The sequence below is a fragment of the Epargyreus clarus genome, unplaced genomic scaffold, assembly GCF_041222505.1.
Source record: "Epargyreus clarus isolate Ecla_fem2 unplaced genomic scaffold, WU_Ecla_fem_2.2 ptg000002l, whole genome shotgun sequence".
NCBI lineage: Eukaryota > Metazoa > Arthropoda > Insecta > Lepidoptera > Hesperiidae > Epargyreus > Epargyreus clarus.
The window spans coordinates 2966862-2989075 of NW_027332210.1; the positions used below are offsets into that span (position 1 = coordinate 2966862).

Consider the following 22214-nt stretch of genomic DNA (forward strand, 5'->3'; position numbering starts at 1 on the left):
ACAGCGTTAAATATATAATTAATAAATAAATATTTATATTACATGTACAGGGTGATTTTTTTATTGGGTGGCGAAATCCGTCACTATATGCATTAGTAAAAAATGCAGAAATGAAGACGCTGGTTTTTAATTGCTTTCCAGAACATCAGCATATAACAACAACAACAACATATAAGGATCATTTATAAGCTACACTATCCTATGGTGGAATAATATAGGATGTATTTTTTTTTCAAAACGTAGTCGTTCTATTCTAGGCAAGGGAAAAAGTTTTTTTTTTAAATTAATGATTGCAGTTTTAATTGTTTTCATTCATATTATAGTTTCGTATTCATATTATTATAGTTTCGTATTTCGCCATCCATACCCACTTGAAAAAATCACCCTGTATATTTAGTAGTACCACATTACAATACACACATTTATTGCGCAGCACTGTAATATAGTTATTTTTATAATTATATACACTATCTTTATTAAATGGTAATGTGCTTTAATAACAGTTGTGCCGACTTATGCAATAAAAGTATTTTCTTTTGTTGTTAATTACAATAGATTTTTTATAAATATAATAATTAAGTTGTGTATTTTTTAACAATTGTATCAAGCACCTATTTTTGTTATAACGACTTTATTAATTCACATTTTATAAAGATTAAAAGATGATGATTCCTGTTATATCCAGTTCGCTGAAGCAATATATTATTGTTATTACTGGTAAGTTATTTAAATATTTTTATGATAAAATGAAAAAAATATCTTGACTGCTTAAAAATAACTAACTGAAAAAATAAGTTGTACAGCTTTATGTACTTAACTTCTTTGTCTACATGCAACTGTAATATTGCCGGATTATATTGAGATTGCGGCAATTGCGAATGCAGGCCGGATTTGGAGATGTGGAGGCCCTGGGGCAACGAAGTAGAGGAGGGCCCTTATGATTTTCTGTCTAGTTTTTCAAGCATTTACTGTAAAAAATACAATTATTTCAAAACTATTTTGAAAAAAAAGCAACTTGTAAGATGCTGGCCCGTCTAAATTTGAATATTTATTGTGTATTGTGGGGCTCCCTTCGTGGGGTGGTTGCCTCCGCGGTAGTAGCCTCGATTTACTTCTTTAAAGACGGCCCTGTAGTAGACAAACTCAACACTTGCAGCTAGCAATTGCTACAAAACTCCTAAATAAACCCTTTTTACTTATTAAAATTTAATAATTCTAAGAATACATTTAGCATATCAATACCATAAAAATAAACTGGTTACCGCACAATAGAATGTGTTTAAATGTAATATACACGTGGAGTATTTAAGCATGAAATGAATACTATAACAATAGAATTTATTACAATAACCGTGTTAATAAAGCTATTATCATGCATCAGTAAGTGGTAACTGTATTATGAGGTTATCTAAGTATTACATAAAAATAAATAGTAGAAAGAAATAGTCAAATAGAAAGTAATTTTAATTCCCCTATGAATTTTTGTCAGTGAAACTGTGAAATAAGCAATACTCTTCTACGTCCCCCAATGATTACGTGAAAATTGGAATTAGATGTCTATGCCATAAAAAATAAGCGAATAAAAGTCCCACTTCCCCCATATTGGTGCTGGAATGATCTTCATTGGGGCTTCATAATACTTAAATAAGTGGCAATGTGGCGGCCACATCGTTCAGAGGACCGATAACCGATGGGGAAGTCCTCGAGTGGCGTTAGGAAAAGGGACGCCCCTCAACCAGGTAGACCGATGACCTGAAAAAGCTGGAATAAACTACTGAATTCAGAGGGTACGGGATTGGTTATAGTGTTGAAAATTAGGTGTAATCCATGAATTAATCAATCAATTAGCTCTATGTCAAGTGGACCTTAAAAGGCTGATAGACAGATATTTTAATAACACCAAGGTAAGACACGTGTTCAACCTGTAGCCGGACATAGTACATCATTACTAATGAAGACTACTATATGAAGACAAAATAATTTACAAATTTTAATACAGAAATATTAGATATTTCTTTGACACCTTGCTCCGCTTCAAGGGATAGATAATCACTTGATAGATTTTATTTTTTATTTCTTACAGTGAATCTTTCGGTTTTTTGTTTGGGCTTGGATGTCGCATGGCCATCCCCAATGCTGGTCAAGTTGAGGAACCCAGAAGAGACTCCACTGACAAGGCCTATCACAGAAGATGAAGGTGGTTGGATTGCGTCTATTGGATATCTATTTTCTATTTTTAGTAAGTATTATCATAATGCCCATTGGCTACGATCGCTTGAGCGACAGTTGCTGAAGTCTTTTCGCTCAAGCTAGTGTATGTTTACTTAAGCGGTTACCGCTTGGCCTCCGATTATTTGTTGGCGACAGTGCCAAATTTACCGGTCTGGAGGCCCCTGGACAACGAAGAAGCGGAGGCCCCTATTACTTTTCAAATAAAAGGAATAGTTTTGTTTCATCAAGTCTTTCAAAAATTGATTGTTAGTAAGTACATAGAATTATTCAACAAGTGCTAGTAACGTATATAAAAATCGAAAAAAGTACTGTTCGGAAAAAAGAGTAAAAGTTGCTGAGACGTCAAAATTTGGACATTGTTTTATCTGTATTGCGAAGGTTCAGGGGCAGTTTTTGTTTCTTAAGACAGTAAACTTATTTGTTGACTTCACTTACCTTACATGTAAATTTAATGTTCTAATTGTACATCTTTATACAATTTGCGACTTCTAGCCCTACCGTTCGTTGGTTATCTCGTGGACCTCATCGGGAGGAAGTACAGCATTTTGGTGATGTGTTGGCCAAAAGTCATCGCTGCTCTGTTAACTGTGTTTGCCACTGAAGTGTGGATGATATTGGTCGCCCGAGTCCTCACTGGCGTGACCAATACATCATCCATTTTGGTTAACATGATATATTGCACGGAGATTGCTAGTGTAAGTAGATTTTTCACGATTTTTTTAAATTATGGGCGAGTACCGTATTTTATATGCAGCCTAGTGTTTAAAATCGGCCTTTGAATGAATTAAACAGACTTTTAAAATAGTTAATCTCACCTGATTAAGCTGAAATTATATATCGAATAGTCACGTTCTTCTTAATCCAATTTGGCGGACGCCCTAGATGGTGGACTAGTTATTCAAATTCAAATTTCGTTTATTGAAAATTGATTCATATATAACACTTTTTTAACATCAACAAACTATCACCGCTTCGGAAGGTGGAGAAGCGGGGAAAGAAACTCCATAAATTCTGTTATTGATGTACCTTCATATGAAAGCGTTTTCTGAACGAAACTGTTACTACGAGTAAAAAGCTGTACGTTTAAATACAAATTTGTTTTTCAGAGTGAAATACGCGGTGCTCTCGGTTCAGTGTTGCCTCTGCTTGCGAGTTTGGGAGTTCTTGTGGTTTTGGGAATCGGACCGTACATATCATACCTGAACCTCAGCATTCTGTACACCGTTATTATTACTTGTTCGTGCATTCCTTTGATATTTATTCCCGATACACCTTACTCGCTGTACAGTAAAGGTATGACCTCAACTTTGAAATCAAATTCAAAGTATTTTATTTAAAGTAAAGGGATAAAAAGCAGCGACAGGAATCCATAACAATCATCCAAAAAACGTTTATAAATACTTAACTAAAAAGGGCTGTAATCACGGAAAAAATACCTGTAATGCCATCAAAAACAAAGCTTGTAAAAAGATCCAATTGTCGCCATTCAGTTCTTCTACTGTAAAAAGTTGTGAGATCCATGTAATACCAAGTCAGTAAATGTATGCAGTCCCTACTTAAGGGACCTTAAGACAGAACTTAAGGTATTATCTAACTATCTAATCTAACAACATCTCACGGGACCATATCAATATTAAAAATGTTTTATGTTCTAAATAAATAGATTGACTTGGCAATCGTACTAATGTTACTTGTGTGATGCGATATGATAAGATGAAAACACAACGAATCTAACGATATGTTAAAATCCGTCAAGCTATGCGCTGTAGGCCGTGCCAATGAAGACACACATATGCACGAAAAACCTTAGGCTCTCGGGTAAAAAAGTGATTTATTTCCAGGCAAAATCGAAGAAGCTGAAAAAGTGTTAACATCTCTACGCGAATCAAAAACAGTAGCGTTAGAAGAAATGAAACAGCTGTCACACAGGGAACCAAAACAGAATTTCGATAAACGAGAACTCTTCACAAATAAAGCGTGTCTCAAAGGGTTGATAATAGCCGTAGTCCTGAGCATGGGGATACAAATCGTTGGGTATAACTGCATATCGTTTTATTTGCAAACGATTTTCGAAATCACCAACACTAGTGTGTCGCCGGCGTTTAGTTCTGTTGTGATTGGCTTAATACAGCTTATGTCTGGTATAGTCAGCAGTGTAATCAGTGACAGATGTGGTAGAAAACCAATTTTGATTACGACTTTGTTTGGCATGGCCGCAGGAATGGTAAGTTCATTTTATTTGTCGTTAATTCTTATATATATTGTTAATTGCTTGCTTGGGTAGAGACCCGAGTATAGACTCGGAGTGTGGGGGTTTTAGGCCATAGTCCTCCGCTAAAGCCGGAATGAGAGAAAAAAATAGGGGCCCCTGCTCTGCATTTACCTCTATACCTCCAAATCTGGCCTTGGCAAAGTGCGTATTAGTAGAATTTACACAACTTTAAGAATTTTTGTTAGAACTCTCAGGCGTGCAAGTTTCTTCACGATATTATCTACACTGTTTTACCAAGTGATTATTTTTTCAACATGTAAGTAACTTTAAAAATCAAAGGTTTGATAGGACTAGGACTAGGCTTTGAATTTGACCGAAATTTGACAACTTCTAATAGGCAGAATTCAGTCAGGTAGTAAATTTTTCCTTTTTTGATTGGAAACCATTGGAATGATTGATTATTAAGAACGGGAGTAAATTAACCTGAATGTACTGTATTTTTTCAGATCGGTCTGGGTGTATTCTTTACCCTGACACAGCACGGTGTAAAGATTAGCGGTTTTCTTAATTATTTGCCGGTTATATCTGTTGCAATTTCTAGCTGGTGTTACTGTGGAGGTAAGCAAAACATTCTCATTGAATATATTTTGATGTGATATAGGAATAGATAGATAGATAAATAGTCTATGTAATAAACTTAAGCAACAATAACAAATAATAATACATAATAAACAATGAAGTCCAGAAACATATATACAAAAAACAAACGAAATTACTTATGAACTAAATTTTCATAAGTAATAACTAAATACACAAAACATATACTTAAACACTAAAAATAATAAAATAAAAAACAAAAAAACGACAATACAAAACCAAAAAAACAAAATACATAATCGGATGTTGCAGCTAAAGTCTATAAAAAGGGTTCCAAAGCTCAGAAAAAACCGAGATTAGATCTCGGCAACTGATTTTCAGCTCGGACCATATGTGAATGTTGCTCGGCAGGCTGTACCTGTACCTGTACAAATAGGAGACGAGCCAGTCCACCTGATGGTAAGTTGTGACTGCCGCCCCTGGATATCTGACTCCAGATAAGATTAAAGTACTATCTGAAATCGGCCACATAAGCGAGTGTTATCCTGAGGACTAAGTTGGAACACCTCGGATAAGTTACGATACCTTGTCTACGATTTTTTACATAGAATATATAAGTAGCAGAAGAACATTCAGTCCACCTGATGTTAAGTAGCTACTGCCACCCATGGACATCTGCAATCAACCCCAGACAAGATTCCCCCCTGACCCACTACAGATGCGTCGCTAACCCTGAGGGCTAAGCTGAAACGCCTCGGAAGAGTATGTCTCTCTTACCACACCCTTCAAACTAGAACACAACAGCGCTTAACACTGCTGTTATTAGGCAAAAATAGGCTTGGCGGTGGTGCCGCCGGACTCGAACCACAGAGGGTTCTACCACTTTTAGAATGTTTGTTTTTAATACATATTTTTTTCAATCAACAGGGATAGGATCCCAATACTTCGTGTTGATCACGGAAGTGCTCGACGGTCCAGCCCGCGCAATAGGAACTTCAATAGGCCTCGAAATCTCGACTATTCTCGTGTTTCTCCTCACCAGATACACGATGGAGATCATGACGGCACTTGGCGCTGACACAACCTACTTTGTCTTCGGTGCGGTGTGTGTCTTGCTGGCTCTTTTCGTTCTGTTCTTCGTTCCGGAGACGAAACAGAAGACGATAGCAGAAATACAGAGCGCGTTGAGCGGCACGTGTCGGAAGGAGAATGAAGAAAGTAGTGAATATGATTCACGGTTTTAATGTCTTCTGTGGGATAAGAGGCAAGAATCGGAAGGAGAATAAATAATGTAGTGGAAATGTTTCGCATTTTTGATGCTTTATGTGTGTGTGTGTGTGTGTATGTGTAGCGTGTCGAAAGGAGAATGAAGAATATGGTGAAAATATTTCGCGGTTTTGATGTCTTCTGTGGGGCAGGAGCAAGAAGTAGAAGTAGCAACCACTCTATCTACGTGAATTCTCTTTTTATGTTAGAATTAAACTTGTATATAAGGATTTGAAATGTTAATTTGTATTATTTTTTTGTATTAGATTAACAGTATCCGAAAATAAATTTCGTTTTCTTTATGCCTTTATTTATACATTTACTAGCTGACCCGGCAAACGTTGTGTTGCTATATAAATAAAAAAATGTTAAGGGTGAACAACCCTTATCACTTAGGGATATGAAAATAGATAGTAGCCAATTCTCAGACCTTCTAAATATGGATATAAAATTAAAAAACAGCTTTTACATAGGAATACGATGAATGAAGGCACTTTCTTATATCTAAATCTTATACCTTTTAATTAAAAAAGTGAACAAGGTCTAATAAAGGATATTTTCACCCCGACCATTAATATAGGATTATGGCATATCGGGGTATTGGGTTTAAGAATTAATATGCAAGGAGAATTAGTTTAAATAAAAACACTACAAATTCAAACACTCAAAATCGAAGCTGTACAAAATTGTTGTTCCATACTAGGCATGTTGTCAATATCCGTGTAAAGTTGGATTTGTACCTGTCAAAACTGTCCGGTTAGGAAAACTCGGAATGGAAAATTCGATTTCAAAATGTCAACATGTAATTGGAGCTCCCTGGTGCTAGGTTTTTTCTGCCACCCACGGACATCTATGATCAATCCCAGATAGAGTTAGAGTTCTACTTGAGGTCGGCCACGGACGCGTTGCTACTCTAAGGACTAAGTTGAAATGCTTCGGATAAGTATGAATCCCTACAAACCAGAACACAGCAGCGCTTAACACTGCTGTTATTAGTTAAATTGGTGTGACGATGGTGCCTCCGGAGTCGAACCACAAAGTTCTACCCTCTTTAAGAACTGGACTTCGCCTTGGTATATTGTGAGCAGTTCTATATGAACTTATCAATACAGTCATAGTATTATAAATACAGCTGTTTCTTTATGACATATTCAATTAATCTATACGAATGTTATACACAATTTATCTATACTAATACTATAATGTTGACGATATAGTTTTCTTGAACGTGCTATGGGCAGCAAGCATACTTAGATTTTTTAGCATCAGCGATCGACGATGCGGCTTTCCGAAGCTAGTTGCAGTGGTCAAACGCTACACCCCGCATACGTTTGAGTGCCGATTGCAGCTACTTTTGTACACACGTTGCAGCAACTCAACGAGAACAACGCAACGCAGCATTAATGCTATCCCTAAAATGCGTTTAGCTGCTTTCGGAAGCTAGTTGCAGCGGTCAAACGCTATTACTCGCACACGTTTGAGCGCTATTGCATCTGCTTTTGTACGCTCGTTGCAGCAACTGAACGCGTTAAACACGACGCAGCATTAATGCTGACCCTAAAATGCGTTGAGCTGTTTTCGGAAGTGTTCCATATGTATTTCAATAGTGTAACGTTAGGTGCGAGCTGCGCCTCGCCATCTTACTTGCAATAAACCAGTTTGCATCCGACTGCGCTGTGTATTAGTTGTTGCCCCCGCGCTCCCTGTCTTTGTACATACAGACCACGTGGCGACGAGCGAACTCAAAATTAATAATTATGTCACCGGGAGTAATGTACGGAGTTTTGTGTACTTTTGACCATGTGTCCAATGATTGGAGCAGTTTTCAGTCCCGTTTAGAACAATGGTTCATCGCAAACGACGTTAATGACGTTACCGATAAAGCAAAAGTTAAGCGGCGGGCAATACTATTAAGCGTGCTCAGTGAGTCAACGTATAAACTGGCAAATAGCTTAGCACTGCCTAATAAGATTGAACAGGTAGATTACGACCAAATTATAAAATTGTTAAGCGACCATTGCACCCCTAAGCGGTTCGGCTTCGCGGATAAATCAACATTTTACTCTGCCGTGCAGCAGCCCAGTGAGACACCAACGGAGTGGGCAGCCAGAATAAGAGGATTAGCAGCACATTGTAATTTCAAGTATCTCGAAGAAGCAGTCTTGGACCGTTTCATAATGGGGATGTCACCAGGTCATGAACGTGACAAATTATTTGCTCAAGATCAGCGGGAGTTATCCTTGGCAAAGGCGGTAGACTTGGCGGAGAGCGTGCGGTGCGCGCGCCGGGCCGCCGGGGCGGTGGTGGCCGGCGCCGCCGCCGCGGCCGCGCAGCTGGCGGGCTCCTCTGAAGACGTCGTGTTCAATGTAACCAAAGTGAAGTGCAGTGTATGTGGTTATACCAACCATAAAGCTAGTCAGTGTCGTTTTAAAAATTACAAGTGCAAAAAGTGTAATCGGAAAGGGCATTTGCGGAAAATGTGTCGTAACGATAACAGTGTAAATTACGTAGAGGATGTGGATGCAGGAGATGATGGTAAGTGCGTGTATAATATTCGGTGTGATAACGCGGAGCCTATGGTTGAGCGTGTTTGTGTCGGTGGTGTATTTTTGGAATTCCAAATTGATAGCGGTTCAGCAGTTAGCCTTATTTGCAACGAAACTTATGAGCATTATTTCGGTAAAATACCATTATCCCCCACTAATAAAAAATTAATTAGTTATACCGGTGATAAAATTATTGTATGTGGCGTACTAAAAACATCTATTACATACAGAGATAAAACGCGGCCGATGGAATTATTTGTGGTTAGTAACAACGGCATTTCGCTTTTAGGTCGTGATTTTATTTACGCTTTTAATTTGCAATTATCACCTTCCGTTAACGCGGTTTTCACAAGGGATAGTTTTTGTGTAGAAGAATTTATTTCCAAATTTCCAAGTGTGTTTTCCAATAATCTAGGCCTGTTTAATAAATATTCAGTCAATCTCAGTGTTAAACCTAATTCTAAGCCCATTTTCTGCAAAGCTAGATCTGTACCATTCGCTTTACGGGACAAAATTGATAAAGAATTAGACAGGTTAGTCGAATTAGGTATATTAAAGCCTGTCGAGCACTCTGAATATGCTTCTCCCATTGTACCCGTATTGAAGAAAGATGGGGGTTTACGACTGTGCGCTGATTATTCGATTACTATAAATAAACAGCTAATTGTAGATAAATACCCATTGCCTACGGTAGACGAACTGTTTTCAAAGTTAAATGGGGGGACTCAATTCAGTAAGATAGACCTATCTATGGCATATAATCAGTTCCAATTGAGTGAGGCGTCACAGACACTCACCACTATCAATACTCACCGTGGGTTATTTAAATTCACTAGACTGGTTTTTGGGTTATCTTCCGCTCCAGCAGTCTTCCAACGTGCCATGGAGTGCGTTTTGGCAGGTCTCGACGGGGTAGTCTTCTTCTTAGACGACGTGTTAGTGACAGGCAGAGACCGAGACCAGCACGCGCAACGGCTAAGAGCAGTTTTGCATCGTTTAAAAGACGCCGGTCTAACCGTACAAATCAATAAATGCGAATTTTTTAGAGATAAGATAAGCTATTTAGGTCACGTTATTAATAAATATGGTATTAGAAAGTCACCAGATAAGGTAAAAGCTGTATTAAACGCCCCCAACCCGACAAATGTAACACAATTGCAATCATTTCTAGGCTTAACGAATTATTATCGTAATTTTTTACCCAACGCATCATCAGTCTTAAGTCCTTTGTATAATTTATTGCATAAAAATGTGAAATGGGAATGGGAAACGGAACATGATATTGCATTTAATAAAATTAAGAAAATGATGGCATCGGATAATGTGTTAGCCCATTTCGATTCGAATGCGAAGTTAATATTGACAGTAGATGCATCTCCGACGGGGTTAGGCGCAATTTTGTCACAGATAGGTACTGATGGACTCGAGAGGCCAGTGTCTTACGCTTCGCGCACCCTTACGGCTGCGGAGAAGAAGTACGCTCAGATACAGCGAGAAGCGACGGCTATCATTTTCGGCGTTAGGCGATTCCATCAGTACCTGTATGGACGATCTTCGCCGTTCGTACTGCGCACCGATCATAAACCGTTATTGACCATTTTCGGTCCCCATCGAGGCATACCCGAGGTGTCCGCTAATAGGCTGCAGCGCTACGCAATATTTTTGTCGGCTTATAATTACTCGATAGAATATATTCGTAGTAAAGATAATTGTGCAGATTTTTTATCGCGGGCATCGTTATCAACAAACGAAACCGGTTTTCTCAATGCGGCGCGGGCGCCGACGGCAGAGGTGCGGTGCGAGGGGGGCAGTGAAGAGAGCGCGGCCTACGTGAACTTTGTCCTGCAAGGCGACATGCCCGTGTCCCTTAATCAGTTGCGATGCGAAACCGAGCGAGACCCTATCCTTACAGTAGTCAAACATCACATAATTAACGGTTGGCCGAGGAAGGTGTCAGATTTAAAATTGAAACCTTATCATAATTGTCGTTTACAGTTGTCCGTTGAAAACGGTTGTATAATGCGCGGACATAAAGTAGTTGTTCCAGAAGTGTTAAGGCACACAATTTGTAGCGAATTGCATAGTTCTCACTTCGGCATTATAAAAATGAAGGCTGCGGCCCGAGCATTATTTTGGTTTCCCGGCATAGACGCCGAACTGGAGCGGCTCGCAGCGGCGTGTGCGGTGTGCGCGGCGCTGCGGCCCGCTCCGCCGCGTGCTCCGCTCGCTCCGTGGCCGTACCCGCCCGAACCTTTCTATCGTCTTCATCTAGACTTTTTAGGCCCGTTAAATAACCAAATGTTTTTAATTATTGTAGATGCGTATAGTAAATGGGTCGAATGTTACATAATGTCGACATCATATGGTTCTAAATCGGTTATCACCAAGTTATGTGATTTTATGTCCCGGTTTGGTATACCAAATACGTTAGTGAGTGATAATGGTACTTCTTTTACTTCACTAGAATTTCAGAATTTCTGTAAATTAAACGGAATTAATCATGTTTTTTCACCTGCATACCACCCGTCTAGTAACGGCCAGGCGGAAAGTATGGTTAAAGTGGTAAAAAGAGGGATAAAATCGGTAATTTTAGATAATTTTAACAAGAAAATACTACATGATCAAATATCAAAATTTTTATTTGACTATAGGAATTCCAAAAATAGTACCACGCAACAATCACCTGCTGAAATAGTTTTCGGCAGATCTTTGCGCTCCAGGTTAGACATGCTAAAACCCCCAACGTCTCCTCCATCCACAGACCTCTCTCGTACAGTAGAACATAATCAGTATTTACAGAGTAATAATTATAAAGGAAAGCAAAGATCCGATTTAAATGTTAATGACACTGTATGGATAATAAAAAATTGTATTAACAAAAAGCTTAACTGGATCGCGGCTATAGTCAGAAAGAGACTGGGCAGGGTTTTATACTCTGTTTATATTCCAAGCTTGGATATAGAAGTTACAAGACACATTAATCAAATAAGGCCGAGAGTCGGAGCAGCATGTCAGAAGGGTAACAATTGGAACGTAGACGTCATTCCTGACTTTCCTCGTCCAGGGGAAGACTTAAGCGATGACGGACATGACTTTGAGGATTCCACGGGAGGACTTGTGACTCCGAGCTCTTCTCCCATAGACGGGGAGGGAGGAATGGAAGATGGAGGTTGTTTTATGACCCCTCCCGCAAGTTCTGTAAATCCACGACGGCGCGAGTTGGCGCCTATTTATTCTTAAACATTGTTCTATTTATATAATCTTGGGTTTATTTTTAGTAATTGGGGTATTACATACTCTACTATATACTTTAGCTATAAGGGGGAGGGACTGTTCCATATGTATTTCAATAGTGTAACGTTAGGTGCGAGCTGCGCCTCGCCATCTTACTTGCAATAAACCAGTTTGCATCCGACTGCGCTGTGTATTAGTTGTTGCCCCCGCGCTCCCTGTCTTTGTACATACAGACCAGGAAGCTAGATGTAGCGATCAAACGATACACTTCCCACACGTTTGAGCGCCGATCACAGCTACTTTTCTACGCTAGTTGCAGCCACTGAAGGCAAACGCCTACGTAGCGTTAATACTGTCCCTAAAATGCGTTTAGTTGCTTTCGGAAGGTAGAGGCAGCGTTCAAACGCTACTACTCGGAAAATTATTAGCGCCGATCGCATACTTTTGTACGCTAGTTGCAGCAACTGATCGTCAAAGATGTGATATGGTCCTTAAAAGGCGTGTTATCAATAACACGATCAAATGCAATAAGTCGTTAAAAGTAATTGTAAAATCGTGTGATCGTTGCAATCGTTAAAAACGAATCACCGATGCTAAAAGTAGCTATTCCGTAAGGGGTTCCGTAAACTATTTATTTGATGCTTTAACTCTTTAACAGTTTAGGGAATACTTGTATACCAGAGAACAAACTTGATCTCTCTGTTATATGCAACGTAATATACATGAGAGGTGATTGGCAAATGGTGTACGGTTTTTTACATGGATCTCCAATGATGGTGGAGCTTCTTTTAGATATTTATAGGTAAACGCATGTGAAACCACGAAACATAACTAGTATAAACAATAAATCAATTATTTAATTTATTATTTAATGCGCACAATGCTTCGATCACTAATAAGAACTAGATACACAATCAGCGACAAAAAAATGGCGCGACGAAAAGAGCACCCAAATGTCTATTTGGGTGCACTTTTAAGTTTGGTCAGAATGTATAAACCATTTAAATTGTAAAGTCTGTTATTAAACGTACAATTCTTACTATTGCATGCCCACTTGATTTGTTCGGGTAACATGGTGACTCTGTTTTAACTTGAATGGAGACGCTATTGTTTTATATTTTTTTATTTAATTTAATTATTTTTTTTCTTTTTTTTTGTTATATAAAAATATTTGTTTTATATAATAATTAAACATATGCCCGTATTACCTGAAAGGTTAGGCAATGAGTAAATAGTAAATGAGTGAAATTAAATTATTAAGTAAATTATTATTTAATATATTTTATGATGTCTTTTCATCCAACTGCCGCGGCAATAGTCATAGAATTATTATAATAAAGTCTATTGACGAACGATACACCAAAATAAGATTGCTTAACATAGCCAAAAAAGATACGGAAAAAAAAATAAAAATCCATCGAAAAGACTGTTTTCCAATAAACTCACTTTATTCAAGGGAATTAATGGCACCCTGTTGATTCCGTATTTTTATTTTTACTCGACTGCCAAGGAAGGGTTATGTTTTTTGCACGTATCTTGTATGTATCTTTATAAGAAGATTTTAGCTGCACTGCATTTTATTCCCTCGGATCTAACATACGGCTGGGTGAATTTCGACAGTTAAGATGTCATTATATTCGTCTCAAATATCCAAATGTCCTTAGATAGGTGTTGGAAAAAAATCTAAATTTAAGAAAAAAATATACAACGGATTTCTGTCACTACAAAGCAAGCAAGTAATTTAATTAAAAAATCAAAAACCCGACTGGCTAAAACTACTACTACTACTACTACTACAAAAACAGTGAAATAGGCGTTTCATTATTTTTATCAAGAAAGCAAAATATAAGTTTCATAACAGGTATCTGCTTCAAAAACAAATGTTCAAACAATATTATCCTATTTTATCCTCGTAGAGCTCATTCACGCTATATAAAGAACCTATGTGTAAAATTCCAGCACGCTAAAGTTCAGCGGTTTCCCTTTACGTTAGTGTATGGCGCAGCAACTTACGCATTTAGTCAGACAGTCACCTCGATGTGTTATATATATATATACAGGGTGAATTTTTCAAACGGGCCTTCAGGGCCAAATCCATAACTATGAGGATTAGCGAATAACGTTGAAAGGAGTTACGAGGCCGATTTTGATAAAAGCTAAAACTGCATCATTAGTTTTTTAAAATATCTTTTTCCCTAGCCGGGAATAAAACGAGTTCATTTTGAAAAAAAAATACACCCTCTATATTAATCCACCATCTCATAGTGTTGCTTATAAGGATCAAATTCTGGGAAGTAATGATAAATGACAAAGTAAAGGAAAAGCCTCATTTTTAAGGAAATTCGTTTTTTTTATAATAATTTGGCAGTTAAGTTTCCGCCATTCATCAATTTAAACATTTCGCGTATTAACAATTTTTTGGCCTAATATTTCAAATCATTCGAAAGCGGACGTTTTGTTTCTCCAAGAATTTATATTTTTATGTTCAACTTAGTTAAGGTTATTTTCAGTACTATTATAATAGATTTTCAACTTGTACCATTGTAACATTATAATAGAGTTTCGTTTAATACAGATGTAAAGTTGTCAATTTGCGAGAATGACTTTTTCGAGTCAAATCCGAGTGATTACTTAACAAACAGATATTGAAAATCATATTCAACGTTGAAACGAAGTTGTAAACAACAACAAAAATAAGAATTTACTGATTAATCACTTATCTATTTTTATTAAAAAGTAAATCCTAAAAACGGCGGGAACTTAGTTGCCAACCTATTACTTTCTCATACTAAGCCGTTTGTCATGGCCATAACATCGAAGAATTAGTTAATTAACCAACAAATTCTTCAATGTTATCACTTATGTATAGTCCTAAAGAATTATACATAAATCATATGTTATGTATAATCCTTAAGGATTAGTATGCCAAGGTATGAAAAAATATGCATTTTCTTCAAAATTTTCCTTTTCCTTTAATTTGTCACATAACATTACTTTCCAGAATTTGATCCTTATAAGCAACACTATCAGATAGTGGAATAATATAGAGGGTGTATTTTTTTTCAAAATGAACTCGCTCGTTTCCCGGCTAAGGAAAAAGATATTTTAAAAAACTAATGATGCAGTTTTAGTTTTTATCAAAATCGGCCTCGTAACTCCTTTCAGCATTTTTCGCTAATCCTCATAGTTTCGGATTTGGCCCTGAAGGCCCGTTTGAAAAATTCACCCTGTATATATGTATGTATACATCATATAATATGTGTGTAATCTCCTTTTAATTTCCTTTATTTTGATACCCCACTCCATAGGTTTGGTTAACTTTTTTTGAAATATTACTATTTCGCGCCAAACATCCGCCATTTTGATTTTTTTTCTAACACCTATCTAAGGACACTCGGGTCATTGAGACGAATATAATGACACCTTACTTGTCGACATTCATCCAGCCGTTTGTTAGATCCTATGGTTAGATCCGATCAAATAAATAAAGACAAACATACAAGATACGTGCGAAAAACATAACCCTTCTTTGGCAGTCGGGTAAAAATAATTGAAAAAAATGTTGGTTTACTACATATTTCTTTAGTCGTGGGCAATCTATTTCGTTAGATAATGGCGCAAACAGCTTGTTGATTTTTTAATTAAATTACTTGTATTTGGTTATATTTTAATTTTAAACTTATATTTGCATTATAATAAATTGTGTCTTCACATTACTTTCATTGATAAATTATTATTATGTTCATTAAAATTAATTACTTCGACCTAATAAAAATATTAAGTTATAATTTATAATAACCGTATAAAGTAATGACAGTTCGTCTCCACTAATTCCTTGTCCAAGTGACAAACCTGTAAAAGTGATAGGTTATGACAGCTAGCTTTTGTCGTAAAAATTTATTGCTTTTGGTAAGCTGTTTTTGAAAAACACCGTTAAATAATAGTGATAAGGTTGATTTTGCATTAATTTTAGATTCTGTCGCTTAGAATTTTATAAACACGTTTGACACCACTTTTTAAGTTCATTTTTGTATGGGATTGTGTATCTAGTTCTTATTAGTGATCGAAGGCACAATGAAGCATATGTTTCTTCAATTGTTAATTTCAATTTATTTTAATTATTAACAAACTTTATAAACCTGTCACATGATGTTTCGTGTCGAATCTAGTTCGTTGAAGCAATATGGTATTGCTATTACTGGTAAGTCAAAAAAATATGTAATAGTAACAAAGATTAATAAATACTAAAAAAGTAAAAAAATGGATCTTTTTTTAATTGTGCTTGAAATTTTAAAGTGATAGAACCCTTTATGGTTTGAGTCCGGAGGAGGCGCTGCTTCACCGATTTATGACCAATAACAACATTAAGCGTTGCTGTGTTTGACTCTGAAGGGTGTAGTAAAGGAGAGATTTTGATTACATTGACCATAGATTAGTAAAGATTACTCACTCCTAACTAGAAAATGTAACCAGTTTTGAGAATTGAAATACTTGCGTAAAAAAGTTTTGCCACGTCTCCGTGCTAAAATATCCCTAAAATATTTGAAATAATTATTTATTTATTATGTAAATTCATGTAAATTACGCAGTATTAGTTATTTATTCGTAAATTTTCTCTAAAAATGTTTTTATTTGTCAATAATTCAAAAAATGAACTTACGATAATAAGCCATTTGTGGCTTCATTCAATTTCAAGGCGGCGAAGTATCTTTACTAATCTATGACATTGACATACATTTTCATTGAGGAGTTCCAACTCAGTCCTCAGGAGTAGCAACGCATCTAACTGAGTTGATTACAGAATACAGATGTCTCCGGGCGGTAGTAGCCACTTACTATAGTAGCCAGAAGTAGCCAAATAGAATAGCCAAAACTAATATTTTTTGTGTTTTGACTGCGGCACCACAAATATACCTAATATTATATATTAGCCAAAACAGCAGCGTAGCATTGTTGCGTTCAGATTTGAAAGTTGTACTTAGGTAAACACTTAGACCATACTTAGACAGTAACGCGTATGGGGCTGATCTCAGGTAGGACTCTCATTGTATCAAAGTTGGTTATGGAAAAAGCCCAGCGATTGAAATATAATAATATATCACGTGGAAAGATCGTGAAGAAATAAAGCGATGGAATATTGCAATATGAAGTTGCAAGCTGCATAAACATATGTGTCATAAAATTATTCATTATTCATGCGATTTATTAAATTGTGAAGAAAATGTTTAAATAATAGTGTTTACTGCAACACTTTGTTTGAAGAGTTCTTTCATGCATCGGGCGTATGTATTTACCTACCATATTTTCATCATGATCACTATGATCCTAGATAAATTCTTGATTGAGTTTGAAATCCCAGGCAAACACTTCTGATTTAAAAAAATGTGCGCACTAGTAATTAATTATGACTTGCTATAATCATCATGGCCATTGTAAGTAAGAGTACGAAGTCTACCAATTCGTTTTTGGCCAACGAATCTAGCACAAACTACTCTCACTCTGATGGGAGACATGTGTTCCGCAATAGGACAATAATGTTTTGATGATACAGAAGTAGCAAGCGAATACATAGTCCACCTTGACCTTTATGAAGGTGGTAGAACCCTGTGGTTCGACTCCGGCGGCACCACCGCCACACTATTTCTGCCTCATAACAGAAGTGTTAGGCGCGGCTATATTCCGTTTTGATGGGTGTAGTAAGGCAGACATACTATTCTAAGGTTGATTACAGATGCCCATGGGCGGCAGTTTCTGTTCCATGGCGGCAGTAGAGTAGTCTGTCAGCTGATGAAGGTGATGTTACTATCTCCAAAAATAACATTGATCGTCTTTTCCCAATTTTAGTGAATCTTTTGTTACTATGTGTGGGAATGGACGTAGCGTGGACTTCCCCAATGCTGGTCAAACTGAGGAACCCACAGGAGACGCCTCTCTCAAGACCTATCACCGAAGATGAAGGTGGTTGGATTGTGTCTATCGGATTAATATTTTCTGCTTTTAGTAAGTATCTTATCTTTATATTTAAAGCAGCAGGATATAAAGGTTGTAGTGTCCTTCGTTGTTCGACTCCGGCGGCACCACCGCCACACCTATTTCTGCCTAATAACAGCGGTGTAAAGCGCTGCTGTGTTCGGCTTTGAAGGGTGTAGTGCGCCGACCTCTAAGGACTACGCTGGAACGCCTCGAAAAAGTATGTCTTCTTACCACACCCTTTAAACCAGAACACAGCAGCGTTTAACACTGATGTTATGAGACAAAAATGGGTGTTGGGTGGTTAGTGTCAATTATTGTGTAAGTACAGCAAAAGTTATAATTGTATATTTGGTATTTCCAGCGCTGCCATTCGTCGGCATTCTCTTGGACCTTATTGGAAGAAAATACTGCATTTTGATGATATTTGGGCCGAAAACCATTGCCGGTTTTATGACCATCTTTGCCACCGAAGTTTGGATGATATTAGTGGTCAGATTTATCAATGGCGTGGCTGACACCGCAGGTATCATGGCGGTCATGATATATTGTACGGAAATTGCTAGTGTTAGTAATTTTTGATATAATTTCATCAGTTTCACTCAAGACTTTAACTTTTAATAAAATGTGACATCCTTTATGTGTCGAGGCACCAATGTCACACTCATTTTTCTTGTAAGTTGCAAGGCAGATACTTATAGTGACGTTTTAATTTGTTATTCACGGTGTATTTTAGCCTTCGGTAGAATTCCTTATCGCCATTAAAAAAGATGTACTTAATACTAATTTATATGATCGAGAAAGGTCTAAGTATATATATTTTTTTTCAAAAGTACTTATAGGAAATCCACCGATCTACGCGTACGACTATAATCTAAGCAAAATAAAACCCTTCCCATTCCAGCACCCATGGTCAGTTATATGGATCGATAATATTGACTATGTTTCCGGCCTTTTTGAAATTTCGTTTTTGTTTTCCAGAATGAAATACGTGGTTCTCTTGGTTCGCTGATCCCTTTACTTTCCAGTTTAGGAGCTCTTATTATCTTGGGAATTGGACCTTACGTATCATATCGGAACCTCAGTATAATGTACACTGCCATCATTATATGTGCATCCATTCCGATTTTATTTATTCCTGACACACCGTACTCGCTGTATAGCAAAGGTATGATCCCTATTTCATTGTACTGTACTATACTGTACTGTTATGTAAGCTTAACCTGTTACATACTGATGTAATAGGTTAAGCTTACATTTGTAAGTTCGATCCATTACAAACAGATTACTACCCTTCTCTGTCTATGGAATAGTTCCATGGTTACTCTTGTAGAAAAGTCAATGTGGTTGTTAAAAAAAAGGTAATTTTCAGGTAAAATTGAAGAAGCTGAGAGAGTGTTAATATTCCTACGAGAATCAAAAATAATAGCGCAAGAAGAACTAAAGCAATTCTCACGGAGAGAACCAAAACAGAAATTTGACAAACGAGACTTATTCAGAAATAAGGCGTATCTCAAAGGGCTGATGATATCTGTAGTGATGGGCATTGGAGTAGAAGCAATCGGTTTCAACTGTATAACGTTTTATTTGCAAACTATTTTGGAATTGACAAACACTAATGTGTCATCAGCATTCGGTTCTGTGGTTATTGGATGTATACAACTAGTTTCTTGTATAGTTACGAGTATATACAGCGATAGATTTGGTAGAAAAATAATTCTGGTTACAACTTTGTTTGGCATGGCCGCAGGAATGGTGAGTGTATTAGATTTTTTTTTATATAATATAGGAGTAGCAGACGAGCATACAGTCCACCTGATGGTAAGTGGCTACTGCCGCCCATGGACATCTGTAATCAAACCCAAATAGGATTAGATATTCCCACCTAAGGTCGACCACAGATGCGCCGCTACCCCTGAGGACTAAGCTGGAACGCCTAAGAATAGTCTGTCTCCATTACAACACCTTACCGTTTCCTACCTATACGTTCTACGTACCTTACCTATACGGTCTACCATCTTCAGTAGATTTATTAAGACTTTAATTTGTATTATTCCTTTTATTTTCCTGGTATCCGCCGTAGTCGGATAATGCTTTTAGCGTATGTAATGTATGCATGTCTCATACTTAGGTTCGATTTTAAGATATTAAGAATTAAGATATCAAATCATGGGAGTATCGTAGGCTAAGTTAGGCGGTCGGGTTTTTGGTTTCTAATTGCTAATTAATAACACTTTAAATAACACTTTCTACACTCACAGCCCCACACTAGGATTCCCTGTGTCGTGGGTGCCATGGACACACACATAGACAAATACACAAACACCCAGACCCAGAATCAGAAATCTAAATTCATCATTTAGATATCTGTCTGGCCGGGGATCGAACCCGGGACCCTTTGCACGTCAGACCGGTATGGTGACCGCTCCGCTACGCGGGTCGTCAAGTCTAATTAGACTAATATTTTCTTTTTAGATATAAAATTTATAATTTTAAATATCTTGTTTCATTTAATTATGTTTCTCTGTTGTTTCAGATGAGCCTAGGCGTATTTTTCACGCTTAAACGACACGGCGTATCGATTAGTGGTTTTCTTAACTATCTACCGGTCATATCTGTTGGCTTTATTAATTGGTGCTACGGTGGGGGTAAGTTTCTATTCTATATAATTATGAGAGATGACAGAGCTTCTAGGAGTAGGTATGTTTCGACAGGGGAGGCTCCCCGTATATCGCTTAGGCCAGCTCATAGGTATAGTACCTGTCAAGCAGAGGTCTAACTAGATCTCGAAACTAGAATTATAGTCTGATTTACTGCATTTTACGAGGTAGATCCATGAAAGATGGATATTGATATTCCACGCTAAAGAGACAAATTTGAAATAAGCTCAATAAAACTTATTTGCTTTCCGGTTATATATAATGAAACCTATATAATCCTGTTTGGCTATAATTAAAGGCTTTAAATTATTTATATAATATGGTGTTACGATTTCCGCTTACGAAATTGCTGACAAAAGCTTAAATACGTTCATAATTTTGATTTTAGCTAGTTCAAACCAACAATCTCTTCAGCTTTGTAATATTAGTACAAATAACCTTTCGTATTTTCTCATCAGGAATCGGGTCTCAGTTTCTCGTACTGATCTCCGAACTACTCGATGGCCCAGCTCGAGCATTAATTACTTCGATCTGCATGGAAGTATCCACCATCACCGCGTTCTTCGTCACCAAATACACCATAGAGATGATCACAGTCCTTGGATCTAACACCACCTTCTTCATGTTCGGAGTTGTCTGTGTATTGTTGTCTCTTTTCGTCCTCTTCTTCGTGCCAGAGACGAAACATAAAACGATAGCAGAAATTCAGAACGTGTTAAGAGGGGAGGAGCGTTTGGAAAAGCATATACAAGGCAATGGAAACATTTCGCGATTGTGAAGCTTCCAATAAGGGTATGGTGTCCTCTTGGTGTCTAGAGATTTGCTAACAGGGTCTCATCAACGTGTCACAGTCACTGCTAAGTACCTATACTTTACACTGAGGGTAGAGAAGAGAGCCTTAGACCAAAAAGTTAGCTACCAAAAACCCAATTGATGTAGTAAGCGAACGGGTCGACATTTTATTTTCTTAAACTGATTTGTCAACCATAACTATTGGAGTTTTGTTAATCTAATAATATATTATGTTGTTAATGGCAGCTATGTTGAAGGTGGTAGAACCCTTTGTTCGACTCCGGCGGCACAACAGTGTTAAGCGCTGCTGTGTTCTGGTTTGAAGGGTGTGGTAAGGGAGACATACTTTTCCTAGGCGTTCCAGCTTAGTCCTCAGGGATAGCGGCGCATCTGTGGCCGACCTCAGGTGGCAATATCTAATCCTATTGGTTGATTACAGATGTCCATGGGCGGCAGTAGCCACTTACCATCAGGTGGACTGTATGCTCTACCACTCCAATATTATAAAAAAAGGATTTATTAATGATCGCAATCGGCTGCGATAACTGCAGTGACTACATACTATCAATTGGAGCATGTTCGTTCTCTACTTCTATATTATAAAAGAATTATTAAATGAAATTAGACACTAATGGAAATCGAACTAAATTATCGGCATTTGTGAAGTGTATGTATATAAGTTGATTTTGTTGATAATTGTATTTT

The 22214-nt window shown here is 37.3% G+C and overlaps 2 protein-coding genes across 3 annotated transcripts; both read left to right on the forward strand.

Moving 5' to 3' along the window:
* Positions 1 to 275: 275 nt before the first annotated feature.
* Positions 276 to 6609, forward strand: LOC140744855 (facilitated trehalose transporter Tret1-like). Its single transcript, XM_073076551.1, has 7 exons — positions 276 to 717; positions 2084 to 2239; positions 2725 to 2927; positions 3339 to 3525; positions 4074 to 4456; positions 4951 to 5062; positions 5969 to 6609. Exons 1-7 carry the CDS (start codon positions 663 to 665, stop codon positions 6283 to 6285), a joined length of 1413 nt encoding a protein of 470 aa, XP_072932652.1. The 5' UTR covers positions 276 to 662; the 3' UTR covers positions 6286 to 6609.
* Positions 6610 to 15716: 9107 nt separating this feature from the next.
* Positions 15717 to 21919, forward strand: LOC140746001 (facilitated trehalose transporter Tret1-like). 2 transcript variants are annotated; one of them, XM_073077981.1, is made up of 6 exons: positions 15717 to 16288; positions 17932 to 18624; positions 19039 to 19225; positions 19430 to 19812; positions 20594 to 20705; positions 21176 to 21919. In XM_073077981.1, exons 2-6 carry the CDS (start codon positions 18478 to 18480, stop codon positions 21493 to 21495), a joined length of 1149 nt encoding a protein of 382 aa, XP_072934082.1. In that variant the 5' UTR covers positions 15717 to 16288; positions 17932 to 18477; the 3' UTR covers positions 21496 to 21919. The 2 variants fall into 2 exon arrangements, with proteins under 2 accessions (XP_072934082.1, XP_072934091.1); XM_073077990.1 differs by lacking the exon at positions 15717 to 16288 and having other exon boundaries at positions 17868 to 18624.
* The last annotated feature ends 295 nt before the right edge of the window (positions 21920 to 22214 follow it).

Bases quoted from the DNA above. Each gene is read 5' to 3' on its own strand.
- LOC140744855 (XM_073076551.1), top strand. From the start codon at position 663: ATGATGATTCCTGTTATATCCAGTTCGCTGAAGCAATATATTATTGTT. The intron at 2,240-2,724 runs GTAAGTATTATC...TGCGACTTCTAG, and splicing joins ATATCTATTTTCTATTTTTA to CCCTACCGTTCGTTGGTTAT. The intron at 4,457-4,950 runs GTAAGTTCATTT...GTATTTTTTCAG, and splicing joins TTGGCATGGCCGCAGGAATG to ATCGGTCTGGGTGTATTCTT.
- LOC140746001 (XM_073077981.1), top strand. From the start codon at position 18,478: ATGATATTTGGGCCGAAAACCATTGCCGGTTTTATGACCATCTTTGCC. The intron at 18,625-19,038 runs GTTAGTAATTTT...TTTGTTTTCCAG, and splicing joins ATTGTACGGAAATTGCTAGT to AATGAAATACGTGGTTCTCT. The intron at 19,813-20,593 runs GTGAGTGTATTA...CTGTTGTTTCAG, and splicing joins TTGGCATGGCCGCAGGAATG to ATGAGCCTAGGCGTATTTTT.